Source organism: Manis javanica, chromosome 2, assembly GCF_040802235.1.
Source record: "Manis javanica isolate MJ-LG chromosome 2, MJ_LKY, whole genome shotgun sequence".
NCBI classification, from domain to species: Eukaryota; Metazoa; Chordata; class Mammalia; order Pholidota; family Manidae; genus Manis; species Manis javanica.
In genome coordinates, this window is record NC_133157.1 from 65,852,679 (window position 1) to 65,873,152 (window position 20,474).

The 20,474-nt window shown below is 40.1% G+C and overlaps 1 protein-coding gene across 6 annotated transcripts in view; it reads right to left on the minus strand.

The window, feature by feature from the left end:
* The window catches only part of DOCK8 (dedicator of cytokinesis 8), a 223,181-nt gene that overhangs the window by 100,641 nt on the left and 102,066 nt on the right, over positions 1-20,474 (minus strand). For all 6 annotated transcript variants that reach the window (XM_073228617.1, XM_036991205.2, XM_073228616.1 and 3 more), the window contains 6 exons: positions 19,530-19,679; positions 15,910-15,990; positions 14,721-14,880; positions 12,783-12,919; positions 11,128-11,221; positions 10,250-10,412 (listed from right to left, as the gene is read on the minus strand). In XM_073228617.1, the coding sequence (XP_073084718.1) occupies positions 10,250-10,412; positions 11,128-11,221; positions 12,783-12,919; positions 14,721-14,880; positions 15,910-15,990; positions 19,530-19,679 (785 nt within the window). The remainder of the gene's footprint in view (positions 1-10,249; positions 10,413-11,127; positions 11,222-12,782; positions 12,920-14,720; positions 14,881-15,909; positions 15,991-19,529; positions 19,680-20,474) is intronic.

A 20,474-nucleotide genomic window follows, 5' to 3' on the forward strand; every position in this document is an offset into this window, starting at 1 on the left:
TTCTCCTTCTGTTCCCCTTTCTCAATCCCATTTAGTGAATGTGGCTCTGTTTACTAAGTAGATCATATAAATTAATAGTCGGCTTCATCTCCATAGATTGTCAAATGGATTCCAGACTGAATTCCAGGACCAGGGAAAGAAAACAGTACAAGGAACTATAATGTGATCATCAAAAAAAAAAAATTACATGATTTTCCAGTGGGCAATTCCATTAACAGTTTTGTGGCATTTGGAAGAACTGTAGAAAATCTTCTGATCTTGACTGGGGAGTGAGAAAGGCACCCCCTAAGGGGGCATCAGAGAAATAGGGCCTCTTGTCCAGCCATGACTGGTGTTGAAGATGGTCAACTGTCCTCCCCGCTGATCTGCACAAGACCAGGGCTAAACTCTTGAAACAAGACTATAGAAAAGACTGATTTCTACCAGTCCAGTCCAATCCCCAGTGGTGAAATCACATCAAAACCTTCCTAGGAAAGTAGTAACTTCCCCCAAGCACTTGCATAGAGTTTAACCCCAGAGGTTAATCAGGCAAATGGGGGTCGCCACCCTGACCCCAGCAGGACCTCGCAGAGAAGATCATCAGCACATCAGATTCCAGAGGAATCAAGGGTGTGGCTGGCTCCCTGATGCTACCAAACTCCTCCAGAGCAAAACACTAGCAAACTCAGCTGATACTCAACAGGCCTCATCCCCTTCTACATGCCACTATCAAACGGCACTTCCTAAGTGAGCCCCACCAGGTGCAGAACTGTCCTGGACCCCAAAGGGAGAGCAGGATGAATCTCTGCTACCCTCACAGAGTCTACACTCAGGTGAGGGATCCACAGCCTCTATGTAACAAGTAACAGTTCACAGGTGTACTGTACAGGATTTTACATTTCACAAAGCACTTTCAGTAGTAAAGTCTCTAATCTCCCAAATAGCACAGGGTTATCCCATTTCACAGATGAAGAAACTGAGACTCAACTTCATGGGTCTGATCCTGTGTCCTCCCCTGGGCACTAGCGCTGCTGCCCTTCAGGCTGAATGGTCTCTTTCAGTAAAAACACTTTCTCTATTTCTCCTCATTAAATTTGCTCTTTATGCTTCTTCTAAACAAAATTTCACTGGTTTCAAAATAATGTAGGGAATAGGGTTGGGGAGCCTAAGTGTTCTCATTTTGCTTGTTCACCAAGTAAGGACAGAGCGCTAATTTGATGTTTATTCTCTACAAAGCAGGAAGCAGCCATCCATCAATTCCTTCGCCCTGGGGCTCGCTGGCTGGTTAGGAGAGTAAGAGAACCCCGCCTGGGGAAAATAAATCATCTGCCTTCCCTTTTTCTCTCCCCGGTAAGACTACCTTACTGATGTTTCAAAAGAAGTACAGTAGCATCTAAGAGTCCTGGATGGTGTGTACATAGGCAGCATTCAGCTCAGTAATCATGAAGTACAAAGTTTCGAAACCAGGAAAGGTTAAAGGTCAATGACACAAGAAGGACAAGAAAGAACAGAACTCTGAGCTTGGGGTGGTGAGTCAGGCTGGAGGAGCACAGGGAGGTTTCTGGAGAGAGAGGAGGGGGGAGGCCACGCTCTGACCCTGACCGATGTGGGAGTAAGGGGAAGGTCAAGAAAGCTCAGATCTATGTGGGAGTAGGGGGAAGGAGCAGAAGATTAACTTAACAGTAACTCCCATGTCTCTGTTCTGGGAGGCAAACTCAGCTGCTCCTGAGCTGCAGAAAGAGACATAAGTCTAAGTTTTCAGAATTTATCTTTTTTTTTAACATTCTTAAGAGTGAAATAGAGTATGTGGTATATTTATGACTGTCATCCTGAGGATATCAACTGGTGCCTTGACATAACGAAAATGTAAATCTATTACTGAAGTAAAAAACAGGTATGCTCCTATCTGTGAACCCTGGAGGGAATCTTAGAAACAGGGCTGCACCAGTCCTTGGACTCTGATGGAACAGAAAACACTACCTCACATCAAATAACTGGAGAGACACAAAAGAAACCACAGGCTTGGTTTTAAAAACTGTAATTCTAGAAAAAGATGAGAAATGAGCTTTGAGAGGGTTCTTATTGCTAAATGTATCATTTTTAGCCTCGGCACAGAAATCTCTTCAATATTACTGAAGTGAGCCATTGCATTCCTCTAATTTTATCCATGTTAAGCCACAATGTTTTATAACAGATTTCCACACAGTTACATGGATCCCAGCGTACATTTTGAAGGCTGTCAAACAAAGAATATAAGACAAATAAAGAAGGACTGGTATATTTTTGGAAGTTTTATGACCTTTCTGGTGTTTAGGCCATCAGATAAATGAAATTCATTTTTTAATTACAAAAGACACACTAAATCCAACTGATTAGTCATGTTTGTTTTTTCAACTATCTTATCACCCTGTCAAAACTCAGTCTTCCCTACAGATTTCTATTTCACTCTGTGCAACTGGCACTAGCCTGAAACGCACCCCTACACCCACTTTTCCCGGGAAAGACCCTGACCCCAGAATCTGTTGTTTCACCCCAAGGCATCCTGATGTCTGCCCCGAGGGGCCAAGGGCAGCCTTCTGAGGCCTGGAAACCACAGGCCACCCATTAACAGAGAGCTGTTAAAATGCCTCTGCTTTAGAGATGTGCAAACACATCTTCTCTCTGGGAAAGTGAATGGATGCTGACCTCTGGGGCATCTATAAAGAACTCAGGAAAGTTAGAACTAGGGATGAAAAAGACTCAGGAATGGCAAAAGAAACAACAAACATGGAACAATTCTCTGAAGGATACGTCAGAAGACAAAGCACTTCAAAGAACTAATTTTAACATAATAAATTTAAAAACTAACAGAAGTATAGATAGAAATCAAAGAAAAAAGACTTTTTGAATGGTAGGTAGCTTCCTCCAATCTAAGGAAACTATGCATCATCATGTGCAAATGCAAGCCCAGATTTGCCTAACTTTTTCACACGTCTCTGTTGCTTTTGCCTCCATCAACCTTACACTGCCAACCTGTGCAAAACAGGTTGTTTTGTAAGCGCGACTGCTGAATGCTATGGTAAAGGACCTTTGGGAAAAATGCCATTCACCACCATTCATCAGACTGAGCAGGATTTTTCATTAGGACAATTATTGATGGATAGTCACACTAAAGCATGGTAGACTCTGCACTCAAAAGGAACGGATATAAAACAGAGACCAGTGTAGGGTAGTGACTTGTGGAATCTGTGACATTAATGTACACAGAACCTCCTAAACACTATAGCATTATTGCCTTATCTACATTCTTTCAGTTTGTATATGAGGCAGAATTAGTGAATGTGTAAATATGTACAGTGAACAACCCCACCCAAAACAAAATTTTGCTCTCCATCTATACCATAGGCTACTTTTCTCCGTCTTCCTCCCCCATTACATCTTACAAAGAAGTGCCAAATTTCTAAGATCGTGACTTAGTAATGAAAGAAGACAGAAACTGACAGGTTAGAATAAAATCTTTTGCAAAAAAATAACCAACACAGTTTCTTGGGACACTGAAATACTTCTCAGTTTTTCTCCATGCTGACCTTCAAGGGTAAAAAAATAAAAATAAATTATAATTTTTTTTTCTTTAAGAAAGCATGACTCCACCTTCTTTCAAATGGAAAAGATACTCTTTTGTGTCGGAGTCTAGAAAGTGAGCAAATTGTGCCCTCAAGGGGCTAAATATTGTAATGGAAGGACAGGTTTGCAAAACCTGCAATAGTTGCTAGGTGAGTGATCTTAGGTAACAGGTTCCCTTCTGAATTTTTTCATTCTTCTGAAGAAAAGGAGAGTAACTGAGTTTTGCCACAAGGCATCAGGAAAGTGGGAATGTGTTGCTGATTTTTTATTAAGACCAACTTGCAACAGTAAAGTCCAGTATGGGGACTTAATTATCTGGATAATTGAGGTATCGGGAATTCACTTTGCCTTTGTCTCCATTGGCTAATTCAAATGCTTAGATTTTGCTGGGGTTGCACTGCTATTCCTAAATAAAGGGCTTGTTAATAACAAGCTTGTGTTCTACAAGCAACTGCTTGCTAAGAGTAGTATAACCAAGGACTAGGTTTCAAGGCTGTCTTATACTTAAGACAGAGTTGACAGAATTCTTTAAGCATTGCTTTAAAGGGTGAAAAGAAGGAATTTATCCAATGAATATGCTCACACACGTATAAAAGATTATATAATATTTTTCCATTGTAACATTTGTAATATCAGAAGACTGGCAACATGCTGGATGCTCATTTGTATGGGGTTACATAAAGCATGATACATCCATGTAAGTGAGATTCAGTGCAGCTATAAAAAAGGATGAAGTAGTTTTACGTATTCATATAGAAGTGCTCTCTACAATATACCATCCAATGAAGTCAAGGTGAGAAACAGAGTGAAGACTATCCTATATTTGCATTATAAAAGGAAAATACAGGGTTGTATTGATTTGCACATACATAATTTATTCTGGAAGGACACACAAGAAGCTGATAAAATAGCTGTTTCCTATTATCAAAAACAGGATTGAGCTGTGGAATTTACAAGATTTTCATCTGTTTTGTTCACTAGAATATCTCCAGTGTCTAGAAAAGGGTTGTTTCATTGAAAGGGTACAATACACTCAGTATTTGTGGAAGAAATAAATGAATAAAATCAAATAGATGTACATATATTTTTTAAAAGGCTGTCTCAAAGGAAGCGAATTGGATGGCTGGAGATCAGAAGTGGGAGCAAGAATTTTCACACTGCATTTTTGTACCTTAATAACTTTAATAAGTAGGCTACCTATTCCAAAATAAAAAAATCTAAACAAAAATGGGGAATTATTATTTTGATGCTTAACTAAGGTATTTTGATGGTGATTTAGACCAGGACTAATCACATCAGAGACTACCAAATATTAATTACCAATAACACAGGAGTACTTAATAGCATCTGAAGAGCATTATGCCATAAAAACAATGTCCTCATGTGGAGACTTTTCCTGCTGTGTTGTAGCTTCTTGATAGACAAGTACTTGCTCTTTGGCAAATCCATCTGACCTGATATCCCAGCTTACACTGTGACTGCTCCCAAGTCAGAGGGATGAAGTTGGATGGCCCTCTCCCCTGAGTCCGCAGGGGCTCAAGTCACCGTGGACCTTTGGATGACTCATTGAGTAGAGAAACTCTTTAAGAGGAACTCCATGAAAGAGCAGAAGTCTTAAAGGAGGGTGCTGAGACCCACAAGGCCCTACCCTAGACCTCCTGAATGGGAGTCTCCAGGTGGGGCTGGACTCTTGTACTTTTGTAAAAGCTCCACAATGGGCTCTAAGGCACGACCACCATCCCCCCACCCCCCAGTACTCAGAAGATCCAGTCTGGACATACAGCCAGCTGGGCTCAGACTTGGGAGTCCATTTCCTCAGACAAAATAAACACGGCGCATGCTCCACGCCCCAACTCCTTCCAGACGACTTCATCCAGAATAATTTCTAGTTCATTCTTTTCCTTAGAAATCCTATTGACTAAACTATAACTTCCAGGCATCCATTCAAAATTAGCTCACACATTTATCCGATGCCTTTCTTTTTGCCCCTGTAAGCTGCAAGTCTGGCAGTATTCCCCCAAAACTCCTTTGTGGCATGGGAGGCACCTCTTTGTCAGACCAGCTATCAGGCGGCCTGAGAATGCCGACTTCTGCACTGAGATCATCTGGCTGAAAAAGAGACCTGAAAACAGCTAATTATCTATCAAAGAAATCATGTTCTAACTGATACGCTTGTTCTCAGCAAGCACAATTCTCCACAGCAAGTCTGATAATTGCATAAAAAGACCTCAGAGGCTTTTGGGGGCCAGGATAAGAGATGAAAACATACTTTTATGTGGCTTTATCTAATGTAATCACCAGTTAAAGGGACAGCAAGAAGCTTGACAAGCTCATTACAACCTCGTGCCTGTGATCTCCACACACACCCCGTGGGCAGCCCCAGGATAAAATGTCCTCAGAGGTCTTGCTGGGCCTTGGTCCCAGCCAGGGCTGTTTTCCTTCTGCCCCACCAGAGGCAGCTGGTGTCTCCATTACAAGCTGCTGGACTACATGGAAAATAAGCCAGAAGTTGGTTCAAATGTGTTCCTGGCCTAATGACTAGTATATTCTTAAAATGTGCATGGAGCAAGGAATGCCACACTCAGAGTTGGATAATCCTGTTTACCAACCTGATTTTTCCAGCTGTTCTGCCCTACTTTCAGAATTATTGTCCTTCTGCTTGTGATTTCCTGCCTGCATCTGTTTCAGGGAACACTCGACTGACTCTCTGCCTTTAACCATAAGAGTGGCCCATGGCACTATGAGGAGCAAAGGTTTGGGGGATGCTGGGCATTCCTGGGGCTAGCACTTCCAGCTCTAGAAGTGCATCTCTTCCCTCAGAGCAAAAGTTTGTTTTATGAATGACCAACTCTCACTGGCTTGTGGGGATACTTCTGGGGTCCCATGCAGTTTGCCAGTGTATGTCCTGATCTAGATTACTCCTTAAAGCAATCTGAATAAGGTAGAGGAACACAGGCGGCATCCACAGAGAATATGGCGTGAAGGGTGCCTCTTGTGGTACAAGATGGAGACCCTGACTGAGGGCACCTGAAGGGGCAGGACAATCAACGGAAGCACCTGAAGAGGGGCGGGGGAGGGGCAGAGGCTGAGGGCAGGATAGGCTGAAATCACCTATCCTAAGCCAATCTCATCTGAGGCTCCATGGCAGATGCTCCTTTAAGAAAGGTCAAGGTAACCTGTGTTCTGCTCACACGGTGTTAAACTGAAGCCTCACTCATATTAGAATCTTACACCACCAGTTACACTCAAGGCCAGACAAGTCCGCCGTTGGAGCCATATACTAGTTACCTCCACCCAAGAGAGCTCAGCTGTTCATGTTAAAATTACACCAATTTGAAATTCAAATCCTGGCTTTGTCAATGGAGGCATTCCTTGCTTGCCCCAGCAGATGTATTCTGTACATTCCAGGTAGATCGAATTTTTATAAGGCAAGCCATATTTCAAATTGATGAGGTAAACTCTCTATAAGACAAAGAATTATCTGCTCTGTAAATTTTCATCTTCATTTATTTGATGTCCTTAAAGAGCTATAGCCATGACCAGGATTAGAGACAAGGAAATAGTCATGTCAACTGAGAAAGATCCCCTCATGCCAAACCCTTGTAACAATGACCAGAATTCAACTAAGTCAAAGGAAAACTTTTCTAAAGGAAACAGGACTTGCTGTCCCTCGTGAAGTGATAATACTCTTGAGCGAGAGAAGACTGCAGGCCATACCTGTTATGGATATCAGAATGTAAACACACTTAGGGAGTTTTGCTCGGAAAGACTTTGATTCGGTGGGGAGGCAACAGAGAAGCTATGAAATTCCAAGTTCTTTAAGGTACAGGGGGATGGCAAGGAACAAAAAAGAGAGGGAAACTGACAGAAATGACAAGACTAAGGCACCAAGGACAAACTGAGTCAGCTTCCCAATTGGACCTGGGGGTCAGACCTGACTTGAGTCTGCCATTTCCATTTTGTGAAATGAGAGTGAAGGTGCAGGAAAGGAGATAATTAATCTAGGACTGGGTTACTGTCAACCAACCTGATCAAATGGTATAAAGCATATGAGAACCAGTATAAAGCATATGAGGACAGGTGAAGAAATACTACAAATTCAACAACAGAAGAATAGATTTAAGTAACATAGTCTTTAAACTCCTTGATGTTTTCACACACGAAGATTCTGAAGCAAGTTCACTATAACTCTCCTTCCTTAAACAAGCTATAAAACATAGTGGCCTAGAAGCCAAGAAAAGGTGCTGGAGGGAATGTGTTTTCTTCTGTCATTCCCAAGAGTAAAAACCTGGTTCCTAAGGGAGTGGTCTTGGCATTTCTACAGTGCACAGTACAGCTAAAGAATATTCACTTCCAACTTGTAGGTCTGTTTCTCATTATTCCAAGTTAGGTTCAGAGTAATTCGTCCAGACGTGTCCTCCTTAGCACTCCTACGTTTCTGAATCATTCGTTGCACTAATGCATTCTGAGTCCTGTTGTGATGTAATTAAGAGATAACGCTTGCAGCAAGGAGTAGAAAGAGTTGTAAATGCCTCCCATGGGTGATTAAATGCTGAGAGGAAGTTGAGTAACTATAAAATTCATTTGGTGCAAGTTTATTCCAATGCCACAAGAACTTTTTTCTAGTTATAGGATACGGTTTCTAAAATGATACACACACAGCATCCATAAGCAAACATATTCATGCCTTCATCTCCCTTCAGGGAATGGAGAACTGAAACAGTGGCATCCTAGGAATGCATATTTTTCAAGGAGAGGGACTTGAGCTTGTATTTAATTAGTTTGTATTTAATAGGATAGAAAATGAAGAGCTGCTTCAGAAAGAATTAAATGGCAGAAATGTGTGAGTACTTCACCATTTTTGAAAGGAAGAGTCAATTCCTAATTGTGTGGATGGTTGCTTTTATTTCTCATTGCAATTTTTTACCTCAAGGAACCACTCACTTATCCTCTCTGAGTCTCAAGTTTGTGCATCTGAAAATGTGCGGGTATGGATTCTTGGATTAGGTAGGTTCTGATATTCTTTGCATTTCAGCCCCACATATACAAACATCATACTGGAACATGTAGTGAGAATCTGAGGGAATCAGAAGTCTCTTACAGTGTTGGCAGGATTGCAAACTGGTACAACTTTGGGAAAAAGTGGCAATGCAAATAAAACTGAAAATATGTATCACTTGTCACTTAGGAATTTCACTTTTAAGCACATTCCTTAGGGAGACTTTCACACATGTACACAGAAAGACAAAAATTCTCACTGCTCAGTGTTTGTAAGAGCCCCAAATTGGCAAAACATAAATGTCTATCAATAGAAAACTAGGAAATGGATAAAGCATGGCCTCTTCACACAAAGGAATACTATACAGTAGTTAAAAAATGACAAAGCTCTACATAAATCAATATAAATCAATATTAGTATTTCTAAAATGCAAGCTGTTAAGGAATTCCCATTATTTAAATTTGTGAAGATCTAAATAACGAAACAGGATAACAAATGCAACTGAATATAATACAGTGAACTGTGCAAATTTATGAATACACAGTAGTACTCAACAAAAAACTATTCAACTCAAAAAAAAAGAAAAAAATCGTACTATTGTATATGCAACAGTATAACACATAGAGTGTAGGGCTATTTATGTACATTTTAAATGAATATAAAAATAATACCATTGGGTGTTCACAGTTACATACATGTGTGTTTGTGTGTGTGTGTGTGTGTGTGTGTGTGTGTGTGTGTGTGTGTGTGTGTGTGTGTGTTGATAAGCCAGAGAAACTAGAAGGAAGGACTACATAAGTTCATGATAATGGTGATGTCTGGGAGGCAAGGTAGAAGTCTGTGACAGGAGATTGAATATAAGGGAGACTTCAACTCAATCAGTATGACTGTACATATGTATGCATATGCAATACAAGAAATAACACAATGTCATTTCTGGATGGTGGAGAAGAGGTGCTTTTGTAACATTCTTCTCTGCATTAAAAAAAATCTTTTCAAAATAAAAGATAAAACATTTGAAAAGCAATGCCTTTGGCAGATGTATGTTGATGAGCTCCCACTTAGCCTCCATGTGAAGGGCCTCCAAGAAACCAAGGCAGCCTAACCTTTTAGCTCTTTACTGCCCAGTCCCATGCTGCCCAATGTAGTAGCCACCAGCCACTGACAACTACTTGAATTTAAATGAAGTTAGTATAAGTTAAACAAAATTAAATTTCAGTTCCTCCATTGTACTAGCTACAGTTGAAATGTTTAGTGCCATGACTGATGGCTATTGGACAGCACACATACAGAACATTTCTATCAGTGCTGTAAATTCTATTGGAGAGCTGGTCATGAGCTAAAACCTGTCTCTTTGATAAAGAACATTTTTGGTCACATGGTTCTTTCCTACTATGTCTTTCTATACCTAGAAAAACCAAGGTAATAACGAGGAAGGAATATTTTTCATTTCTAAGAGGAGTATGTCCACTATAGTCCTAAATTCCAATCATGACTAAAGTAACATGCTCTTGTTAAATAAAATTAGATAAACCATTTTTGGAAATACGTAAATATACCTCATTTTCCCAAAAACTTAGGAAGAGAGGCTAAAAGATGCTGAAAGCATTATCCAAACAAAACTCAAAATGTGAGTTCAAAGGTTTTCCAAGGGTCTTTGTTTCTTACCTGTACACAGTATGAGGGACATATACTTCCCGGATTGGAAATTCCAAAATCTCTTTGTGTGGACGGGTCCGATTTTCAGGAAAGGGTCTCACTGGCAGCATTTCGGGAGTCAGACAACAGTTGATTATGTCTGGAGCCGGAGAAATCTCCAGTCTGAGCAAACCTGGTGAGAGAAAATAGGACTGTTTTAGTAAAAACAGTGTTACAAGGGAATCAAGAAAGATTATTGTACTATACTCCTTCAGTGAAAATAAGCATAAATTGTGGAAGTGTAAAAGTTTTGGAATTCCCAGCTAATTTTCTATAATTATAAAAAAGCATGTCATGACAACTTTTTAGATTTAGTTTCCAGAAATTAAAAAGCAAGAAATTGTACAATGAGTAGAAATGGATCTTTAAAGTCTCTCCTAGAATGACCACACTACAGTAGTTAAGTAAGTTAAGCAACTGTTGGTGGTTTTCAAACTGAGTTCCCAGGTACCCCAGGGGTCTGTACAAGTGCCTCAGGAGCTGTTAAACTGAGAATCGGGTGCCCTCACCCTTTGCCAAAGCATCTAACTTGCATTTTCTTTTTATACTAAGGGTTCCATATATTATTTTATGTGATAAAAGGGGATCTTCTTTTGAAACAATTATCTTATTACCTGAGAAACCAGATCTAAATAAAGCATGACGTTCATTTACTGAATCCATCCTTTAATAAAAATGGAAAATATTAACAGATGTTCATAAAGAATAGACCAATTCAGATTCTTAACTCCTAATATAAAACTGCACATTTCACTTGACAAACAAAATTTTATAAACTGTAGCATTAAACAATGTGTCTAATCATAAATGGTTTTGGTACAGAAAGTATAAGGACAAGCCATCCACACCTGGAATTGACTTGACTCTTCTCTGTAAGGATGAAGATCTTTTGTAGTCAGCCAAAAACTTGAATAAGTCTTCATCACTAAGGCGATCTCCCTCCTGCCAGGAGAGAAGTCAGGGGTTACAAGAGTTACAGTACTGGCTCCTGGGGTATAGACCAAGGATTTCTGGGAATATTTTTATTCTAACATGCCTCTTATAGAATCAGGATTATAGGCAACACTGACATCATTTACTTCCACCTTTTGTCAAATTTTCCTTCTCTACCACTCTCTACTTACTGTCCTTCAAACTCTCATAAATCCTGGGAACAAGGCTTCTAGCACTTCCTAAGGAAGCCTGTTGGACTGTTAGAAATTTAGGCCAAAGCTTCCTTCCCTATAACTTCAACCCACTGGTACTTGTTTTACTCCCTGGAACAATACAGAACAAGTTTACTTCCTCCTTCAAAGACTTGAAGATGGAGAAAGCATCTTTCCATCCTTTTCCTATCCTCATTTTCTTCACTTTTGTCTCAACTAAGAAAGCTAAGCATAAATACTACTCTCAGTGTGCCTACATGGGACCGGCACTCTGCCAAGAATACAGTGGTACAAGCTCTCATCCTTACAATAACATCCCAGGAAGGTAGGCAGGGAGGTGTGTCTTATTCCCAAGTACACATGAATAAACTCAGTTAAGTACTTTGCCTCTGAAGGTAATACAATCAGAAGGGGTATATCCAACATTGAAAACATTTCAGCCCCATGCTATTTCTATTACATGGCATGGCACACAGACCCTTAGCACCTCTTCTGAATAACATTTCTGTTAACATAACCCTTTGAAATGCCCCGTGAAGATTGCTTGAGCCATGAAAAATTTTCCAAAGTAAAGTGAAACCAAGTCTAATAAGTCCATTACTTTTTCTTTTTAGTAAAATTCACATAAGAATTACCAGTTTTGAATGTACAGTTCTGTAGTGTTAAGTACATTTACATTGTACAACCAATCTTCAGAACTCTTTCATCTTGAAAAATGGAAACTCTGCCCCCATTAAACATCAGCTCCTTATTTCTCCCTTCCTCCAACCCCTGGCAACCATCATTCCACTTTCTGTCATTCAACTGTCAGTACCTATGAATTTGATTACTCCAGGAAATTCTTTGTTTTTAAAATAACCTCAATATTTATTGAGCTAATGAAGAGCTCCATCTGCAGTGGTTGCCCTCAGTGGGCCAGTAGGCAGCCCTGGAAAGCCTGCACATGGAACATTAGTGAGGAGTACAGCAGTAGGGCCAGGAGACCGGAGGCTGGGGGCACATGGGAGCTTCAGCCAGATTGCTTTCATAGCCTAAAGGATGAATTGACCATGACAGTTCAAACAGGATACTGCTTTGGTGGGAATGAATCCTTCTCTCAGTTAAAAGAACTAACACTCATTTAGCACTTGCTATATTCCAGGCACTCTGAGAAGAGCTTTACACCCCTCATGCCACAGAACCCTCCCACCAGCCATATGAAGTAAGCGCCATCATCCCTGCTTCATAGATAATGAAATTGAGGCTTGGTGAGGTTAACTAACTTGCTCTGTTAATCACTGAGTATATGTCCCTGTTGGACTCCAGCACCCATGCCATTATGAGGACAAATTCAGACACACTGTAATGTGGGGAGATACCTGCTTGAAAAAGCTGTTAATGGTCGTGGGGGTGGTCTTGAAGTTGGATCCAACCCCGTTCTCCTCCAAGGACAGGGTTCTTTCAGAAAGCTTTCTAGACTGGGACAAAGTTCTCCGCTCGCCCACAGAGCTTTTCCCTTTAAAGAAAAAAACTGTCATTCTAGAGCATGCCTTTCTGTTTGAATATATGGCAGTTGGTAGCTTTACCATACACAAGATATATTGAAAGTCACTGTAAGAACACTGTTTTGACAGAAAATTTCCCTCCACTGGCCCCTGTGTTTCTTAGCTCCCCTGTTGGAGCCCTAGCCTTCTGGTCAGAGAGGAGAGGCATGGAGGTCAGGGTGCGCCACCCAACAGGAGTCCAGAACTACAGCCAGAACTGGGTCTGCAGATACACTTTATTTAGCCAACAGTGTTTACTTTTGTTTTATTTTTATATTTGCATTCCATTGGGAGAGGCCTGTACTCAAATGCCCTTGAAGGCATTTAGCACTGTGACCTAAACATGCTAGGGTTAGCCTGCGGATATTCTGAATCTGAGCTTTCTGCTGCTCTGGCTGTGTGGCCCAGGCAGCAGAACTAACCTGCCAAATAGGGAAAAGAACCCTGAGTCACACCCAAGCCTGGGCTGTGACCCTGACAATCTGCTTACTTCTTTCTTTTCCTCTTTTGGGATTTAGGTAGAGATCTTGTTGCTTTTATACTGCAAGATTCAGGGGTTCTGCTGTGAATGGTCCAATTGCTTAGATCTCTAATATTGCCAACCCATCTTTGAATACTCTCTTATCCTTAATTCTCACCATGTTGCTGAATTGGAACTTCTTGCTACCACTGCCCACCTAAACTTGCCATACTGCTTCAATGTAACACCCTGCATCTTCTGGCTGCCTCTTAAGAATCAGCCTCTGCAGTCAGGTTAATTTATCCTTGACTAGGAGGTTACCAAGGCCCCAGCAAGCCCAATGCTTTGAATTACCTAGTTTATGGTGTCCTCCAAGCTCTACACTTAACTCTTTCAAAGAAGGCTACTTGAATCTATGTAGAAGTTGGCATTTAAAAAAACCAGTATGGTGTGGAGGTCAGGATGCACTAAAGTGAGGTTTGTTATTGATAAATCAGAAATAACTCGGGAGTTCAGGCTGGTAATTATGCATGAATAACTCCAGAATAAGAGCAGCAATAACAGACTACCTTTTCTTCTACTCCCCTATTAAAGGTAACATTTCAGAAATGGCAGAGCCTAGGAATATATGAGAAATGTAAACATAGACTTAACTACTTGCTGGACACAAAGACATTTAGGACAACAGAAACTCTACATGTCAGGGTGGGCCTACTTGAAAATTCTGTAACCCTCTTGAATAGTCCATATCCAAACTGCTTAGGAAATTAATGATTCAGATCAAGGATGAGGTGATGAAAAGGAAAAATGTGCTAAATGGATTGGAACAGTAACTAAATATTCTTTGGCATCCATATTTTCATTGCACTTGGAAAAATAAACTTTAAAGGACTGGAAATTTTGCTGAGAAGCCTCAGCTTTGCTTTTTAAAGACCTCTTGGGTTTCTTATGTTTAGGAGCCAACCACGGTGTTTAACACACATTAGATAGTTGTCACATTTTCTTGTTATTTCCACGAATTTTACTCTGAAGAGGCAGTGGCTCTTGAAAATTACCTTTTAAAATGTTCAACTGTCCAGAAAATTCCAACCAAAAATCTTAGTATAAGAGTGTTCTTAAGCTCCATCAATGTCCATTATACTTGGGGATCACTGTCCAATTGAGCACTTGTTAACTCAGTCATAATAGCGTTTCATCCTATTTACCTCCTTCCTCCTTCCCACTCTCTACACCTGACTGCACTAATAAGCAGGCAACCTCGGCGGTGATGTGCCAGGGGCCCCTCTCTTTCCCACTGCCACTGAAAATCTTACCACTCATGTATTCCACATCGGCGGCTTCCCTCTCCAGGGTAGAGACATTGAAGAAGCTTGCTAAGCTAATGGGAGCCCAGGCAAAGGGCATGCGGTACTTCCCCAAACGCTGGCAGAAAGATTCCGCTTGAAGTTTTAGTTTCTCTATCTTTTCTTTACTCTAGAGGAAAACAGGAAGAGACAAAAGCATGGTCCCAAAGCAGCCATCTCCCAAAGCCCTGCCCTACTGAGTGAAAGAGCAGTGGCAGAAAAATGACACAGCTCTGGCCAGAAGTCTAGCTGGTTAGGGAATTCAGATAGAAAGGGGGGAGTGCAAAGAAAGGCTACATTCAGTTATTAAATACACCTTTAGCTTAAAAAAAAAAAGGTCCAAGGCTTTCTGGACTGATCAATAATGCCTCTTTCTAGCTACATGCCTTGGATTTACATGCGAGAATCTTGGGGAGAAAAGTTTTGTATATTATCTGCCAAGCTCTCAAGAGAGCCTGTTCTTCAAAAGATGCATTTGGAAAACTCCAAAAAGATCTATAAAGGTTCCTAACAACTTCCCTATTAGGTTGGCAACACTTACAAGGTATTCTAAGTTCAGAATAAAAGGTCAATTAAAAAAAATTTTGAGTTCAATAAATTTCATTTGAAATTTATGATTCTGTGGTGAAATGCTAATTAGGCAAGTCTTATTCCAGAAAGACCACATTTTAAAAACCATATTGAAAACCTTTGCAAATAGGTGCTGAGAAAGGATATCTTTTTCACAGGCTCAGTACCTATGTTGTTTTAATGATTCTGTGATGTACAATAGTCTTAGCCAATTTCCAAATCTCTATACCAGAAAGGATATTTGGAAATTGGCCTGTCTGTTGAGGAAAACCAATAGAGCTGACACTCTAGTTTTGTGAGGTCTCTGTGGCCTTCCAACCAGCTGAGTTAGAGTCCTAGAACCAAGAAAATGGAGTATTTCTTTGCCTTAGCAAGTTTTTTAGACATTGGTGTGTATATTACCATGTGTTGAATTCAATAATTTGTTTCTTTAAAAAGTTCAACAATAGACAAGTTTCTATCATATGTACATATTTAAAATATATTTTATTAATATCTCATGAGAACAAATTAGCTATTTTGTGAAATACTTCCGAAAAAAATCTGCTTATTCTGATATCACCATTTAGCAATATTCAAAAAATCATACCTTTCCACCATCACTTTCTTTGATAACCATGTAGGGTTCTGCACAGTCTCCAATCTCTCCCTGCTGAAGAACTTTTTCAATCTACAAAAATAATATTAAAACAAAGCACATGAATTACATCCATATAATGGCATTCATGCAGCCATCAAAATGATGTTTTGTGGCAATATTAATGACACAGGAAAATGTCCATGATAGATATTTTTTATTAAAAGTTAGTACACAGGGTTCTATACAGTTTTGTAAAAAAATCATAAAAGCATGTTAAGAGGATGATAGTAGATACACAGCGAATGTTAACAGTAGTTATCTTTAGTGGGATTATGTGCTGTTTTTATTTTCTTCCTATTGCTTATGTGTATTTTCTATTTTTAAGCAATAAACATGCATTATGCCTACAATAAAAAATGCAATAGAAGTTATTTTATAAAACAAAACCCATGAGACATATGTAGGAAGTGAAAAGCTCATTTTCTTTATTATTGCTTACAATGTAAAAAAGAGATATGGCCTCTGTAAAAGTCAGGTCGGGGACTAAAACTGTCCACAGAATGAATAAATGAACAGAATAAATTATCTGTAATTGTCTGCTGCTTTTCTGGACTTAACAGACTTGGAAAGAAACCAAAAGCAGTGAGTGGGGTGGTGCAGCGTTTCACTTTGCTAACTGCTCGGTAATGTGAATGAATGCTACTACTGTCAAATACCTTCTTCCATTTTGCTTCAGGTAAAGGATCTAGCTGGCCATAAATTTAGGCACCATGTTTACGAGAAGGAAAAGGAGAAATGTGAAATATTCTAACCCTCTGCTCAAAGAAAATGTAACTTAACTTAGATGTTGAAAAGAAAAACAAATGCTGTTAGTTCCATTAGCCTATGTTGAGATGAGCCCTGAAGAAGAAATCTGGGTCAACACATTTCAACAGGCATGTACTCTAGGTGAGGCCAAAGTATTTAAATGAAAAATACCCTAGTGATGGACGGTGTTTAAGGGAGTTCCAAAGGAAGTAGCTTGGGCTGCTCAGCCGACATCTGTCTCAGGGAGACTGCAAGCAGAAAGTCTCTCTTCCCACAAAAGAAGTTTAAAACCCCTTCCCATTGCCGTAGCATGAAGACAAGCCTGATCCCTGTGAGGCAACAATCATTCACTTGTTCATTCATTCAGAAAATATTTGTTGGGCACCTTCTATGTAGTAGCCGTTGGGGAGATAAGATGGTGAACCTGCTAAACCTTGTCTCTGTTCTCCTGAAGCTCTCAGTCATGAGCTTGTAAAACAAATTGGAAGGAAGCTAAATTTTCCATGAGGTCAACAGATAAAATATGGTCTTTGGAACAAAGAGTAAGAACCTTTTAATTAGCAAGGAATGCAAAAGCCACGGCTTCACGCACTAGTAGTGGGACATAGCGCGGGGCCTGCAGGAGAGGGAGCTCTGGAATATGAAAGCAGGAGAATCCAGATTCCACCAGACCAACAGAAACTACTCCCTTCACTGAGCTGGACAAGGGTAACTCTGGAAACTTTGCAAGAAGTAACTATAGATAGGCTGCTATGAGATAACACTATGTGGCCTCCATGATTTATGGGTAGAAGAAAAGCATGAGGCTTTATAACCATGACAGAATGAATATATGAACAGAATAAATTATCGGTAATTGTCTGCTGCTTTTCTGGACTTAACAGACTTGGAAAGAAACCAAAAGCAGTGAGTGGGGTGGTGTAGCATTTCACTTTGCTAACTGCTCAGTAATGTGAATGAATGCATCTATTGTAAAATACCTTCTTCCATTTTGCTTCAGGTAAAGGATCTAGCTGGCCATAAATTTAGGTACCATGTTTACGAGAAGGAAAAGGAGAAATGTGAAATGAAAGGTCAGGGAAAGGAGCATATCAGAATTATGTGGGAAACTTTTTAAGGTAAAGAGGCTACCCTCTTCTCTATTCAAAAGGGGCTGGTTCAATGCCTGGCATGTCTATTGCTAAAGTTTTAAATCAGATCCACTCTCATCCTTACTCTCTACCCCTCAATTGAGAAACAAAACCTTTAAGCCTGAATAACACCTTAAAGCCATATTATATGCAATACTAAACTTAACACTAGTAAGGATCCTGGTGTTCAGCCTGGGACTAAAAATATGAAAGAAAGAAGCCCTTTCTATTGAGCAGCATCTGCCTGGATATGCTAAATATTGCACCACCATTTGCTATACATTTAGAAAGAAAGAAGCAATGATGATGGCATTACAGTAAAGAAAAACAAACCAGGGGCAAACCAGGAGCTGCTTACTGAATGGATTTAAATTTCTTAACTATATCCAGATGAGGGAATGTTTGTTATTGTCAAATGAATGCACTTTTCATTTGAAAATTTTGGAGTATATGTAGTAAGTAATAGTAACCTATAGGTAACTGCTGATATTTAGCAGCTACTATGAATTAAACAAAATAAAGCCACTGAGAAGTAGAGCTTGAAGTAAAATTTGACTTTGTAGTACTAGTATTGGCTTCTTTGTCTCCCCAGGCTGAGAGAGAATTTCAAATTTAACTACAGGGCTGCTGGCATGGGCTTTAAGCTAACTTTCCTATATGACCAAGTAATACAGCAATGCCAGGACACACATTAAGGTGACAACAATAGATGTGTCCTTTTGGCAACAGACCTTTAACTAGAGTACTCTCCATAAGCCTAAATAAATTCCCTTTCAAGTGATAGTAACCTTTCAGCATCTTTGTAAAATGGTGGAAAGGAAGCTAGAATGGAAAGATATCTGCCACTTGTTAAGAGACCTCCAAGTCACTTAAATTCTTTGGAATCTATAAGCTACTCATTGGATCATGGGAGAATCAATTAGATTATGTCCATAAAAGAAAAAGTTCCAAACCTGGAATGCTGGGTGTACAGGACATCAAAGCACCTGAATTTGTTTTTTACAATTTTAGTATAAAGGGTCAGTGAGAGTAATTATTTGCTTAGGGAGGTAAAATACTTAATGTTTGTTGTTAATTTCTAACCAGTCATTTTCATTCTCTTACATTAGCAGAGTACAGCCTAGAATGAAAGATGTTTCTACTTTTAATGCCCCACAGATTTTGACCCTCACTAAATACTCAGACTATGGTGAAAATGGGTAGGGAGATTTGGAATCTATAGCCCACACTTCAAATTGTCAGAGCCTGGGCTTGGGAACATTTAACTATGGGTTTTTAGAAGAATGTAACATAATTGGGAAACTATCTGAGATTGTTTCCACAAGAATACTTTGCTTGCTTAGGTGGAAGGCTGCCTGTAACATGTCAGGCTTTACTCTCTTATCACAACTACCCATTGAGGGAGTGTTATTATTCCCACTTTACAGATGAGGATACTAAGTCTCAAAACGTTTTGGTAATTGCCCAAAGTCACATAACTGCAAGGCTTCAAAGCCAGGATTCAAAACTAGAACTGCATCATTCCAAAACCCATGGTTCTTCTAGTATCCAACACAATTTTCTTGGAAAGGAAGGGGTGAACTGAAAAGGAAACAAGGGTGCATTCTGACATCTCTTTCCCCCCAAACATGCACTGGGAATAATACAACAATGGGAACATGAGAATCTGCAAACCAGATTATATTTCATTACCTTGACTACCAGGTAGATGTCCGAGGATGGATAGGTGATCGAGAATACTGCAGATCTTGCCTGACTTGATGTGGCAACAGACGGTGTGTGGGCACGCAGAAATCCTTTGAACTGGTCAGAGTTCAGGTCACAGTGAAAATTTTCTGAGATCTGTAATTGAGTGGCACAATGAAAAATAAGTTACACCTGTTGTTTTCATGGTCTCAACATGTTTAAAAAGAGCAAAAAACCCACACAGAAATTTCGCCAAAGGAGTGTCATCATAGACATGGTCTGTAACTAGCAGTTGCTGGAAGAGCTGATGGCTATTTTGCCACAATTTCTACATATTTTGAAGCCATCTGAGAGATGTTCCTAGAAACATTTAAAGTTTCAGGCACCCATCAGTATCTCCTGAATATCAATGATGTGCGAGATAACTGCACTGAAGACGAGCAGGACATTGCCTCTGCCCTCAACTTACATTTAAGAATGAGGGAGAAGGCAAATTTGTCACTAACTACAGTAAGAGCAAATATGAGTGACCACAGTCAGACAAAAAGGTGCCGTGGATGTTGGGGTGATCCAGAAGGCTTCTGGTGAAGGAAGCATGCGCGATGGATGCACCTTGGAAGAAGATTCTGATGGGCAGAGCGGGAGGGTGACTGTGTGCCAGAGAGAGAGTACAGCACAGATAAGTACCTCAGAGGGTGGAAAACGAGTGAGTTTAGTTCACAGCGAGGAGTCCAGCTTGACTGCGTGGGCAAGAGAGGGAAAGAAAGCAGAAGAGAGCTATACTGAAGAAAGCCAAGGAACGGACGTGGAAGGGTTCGCTTTTAATCTTGCAGGTAGTGAGGATCCATTAAAGACTGTGCACAAGAGCATGACATGATGAGGGCTTCTTGGCTCACCACGGTGGTGCTGCTTAAGGGTCACTGCACAGCTGGGTCTCCCCTTCATCAGTGA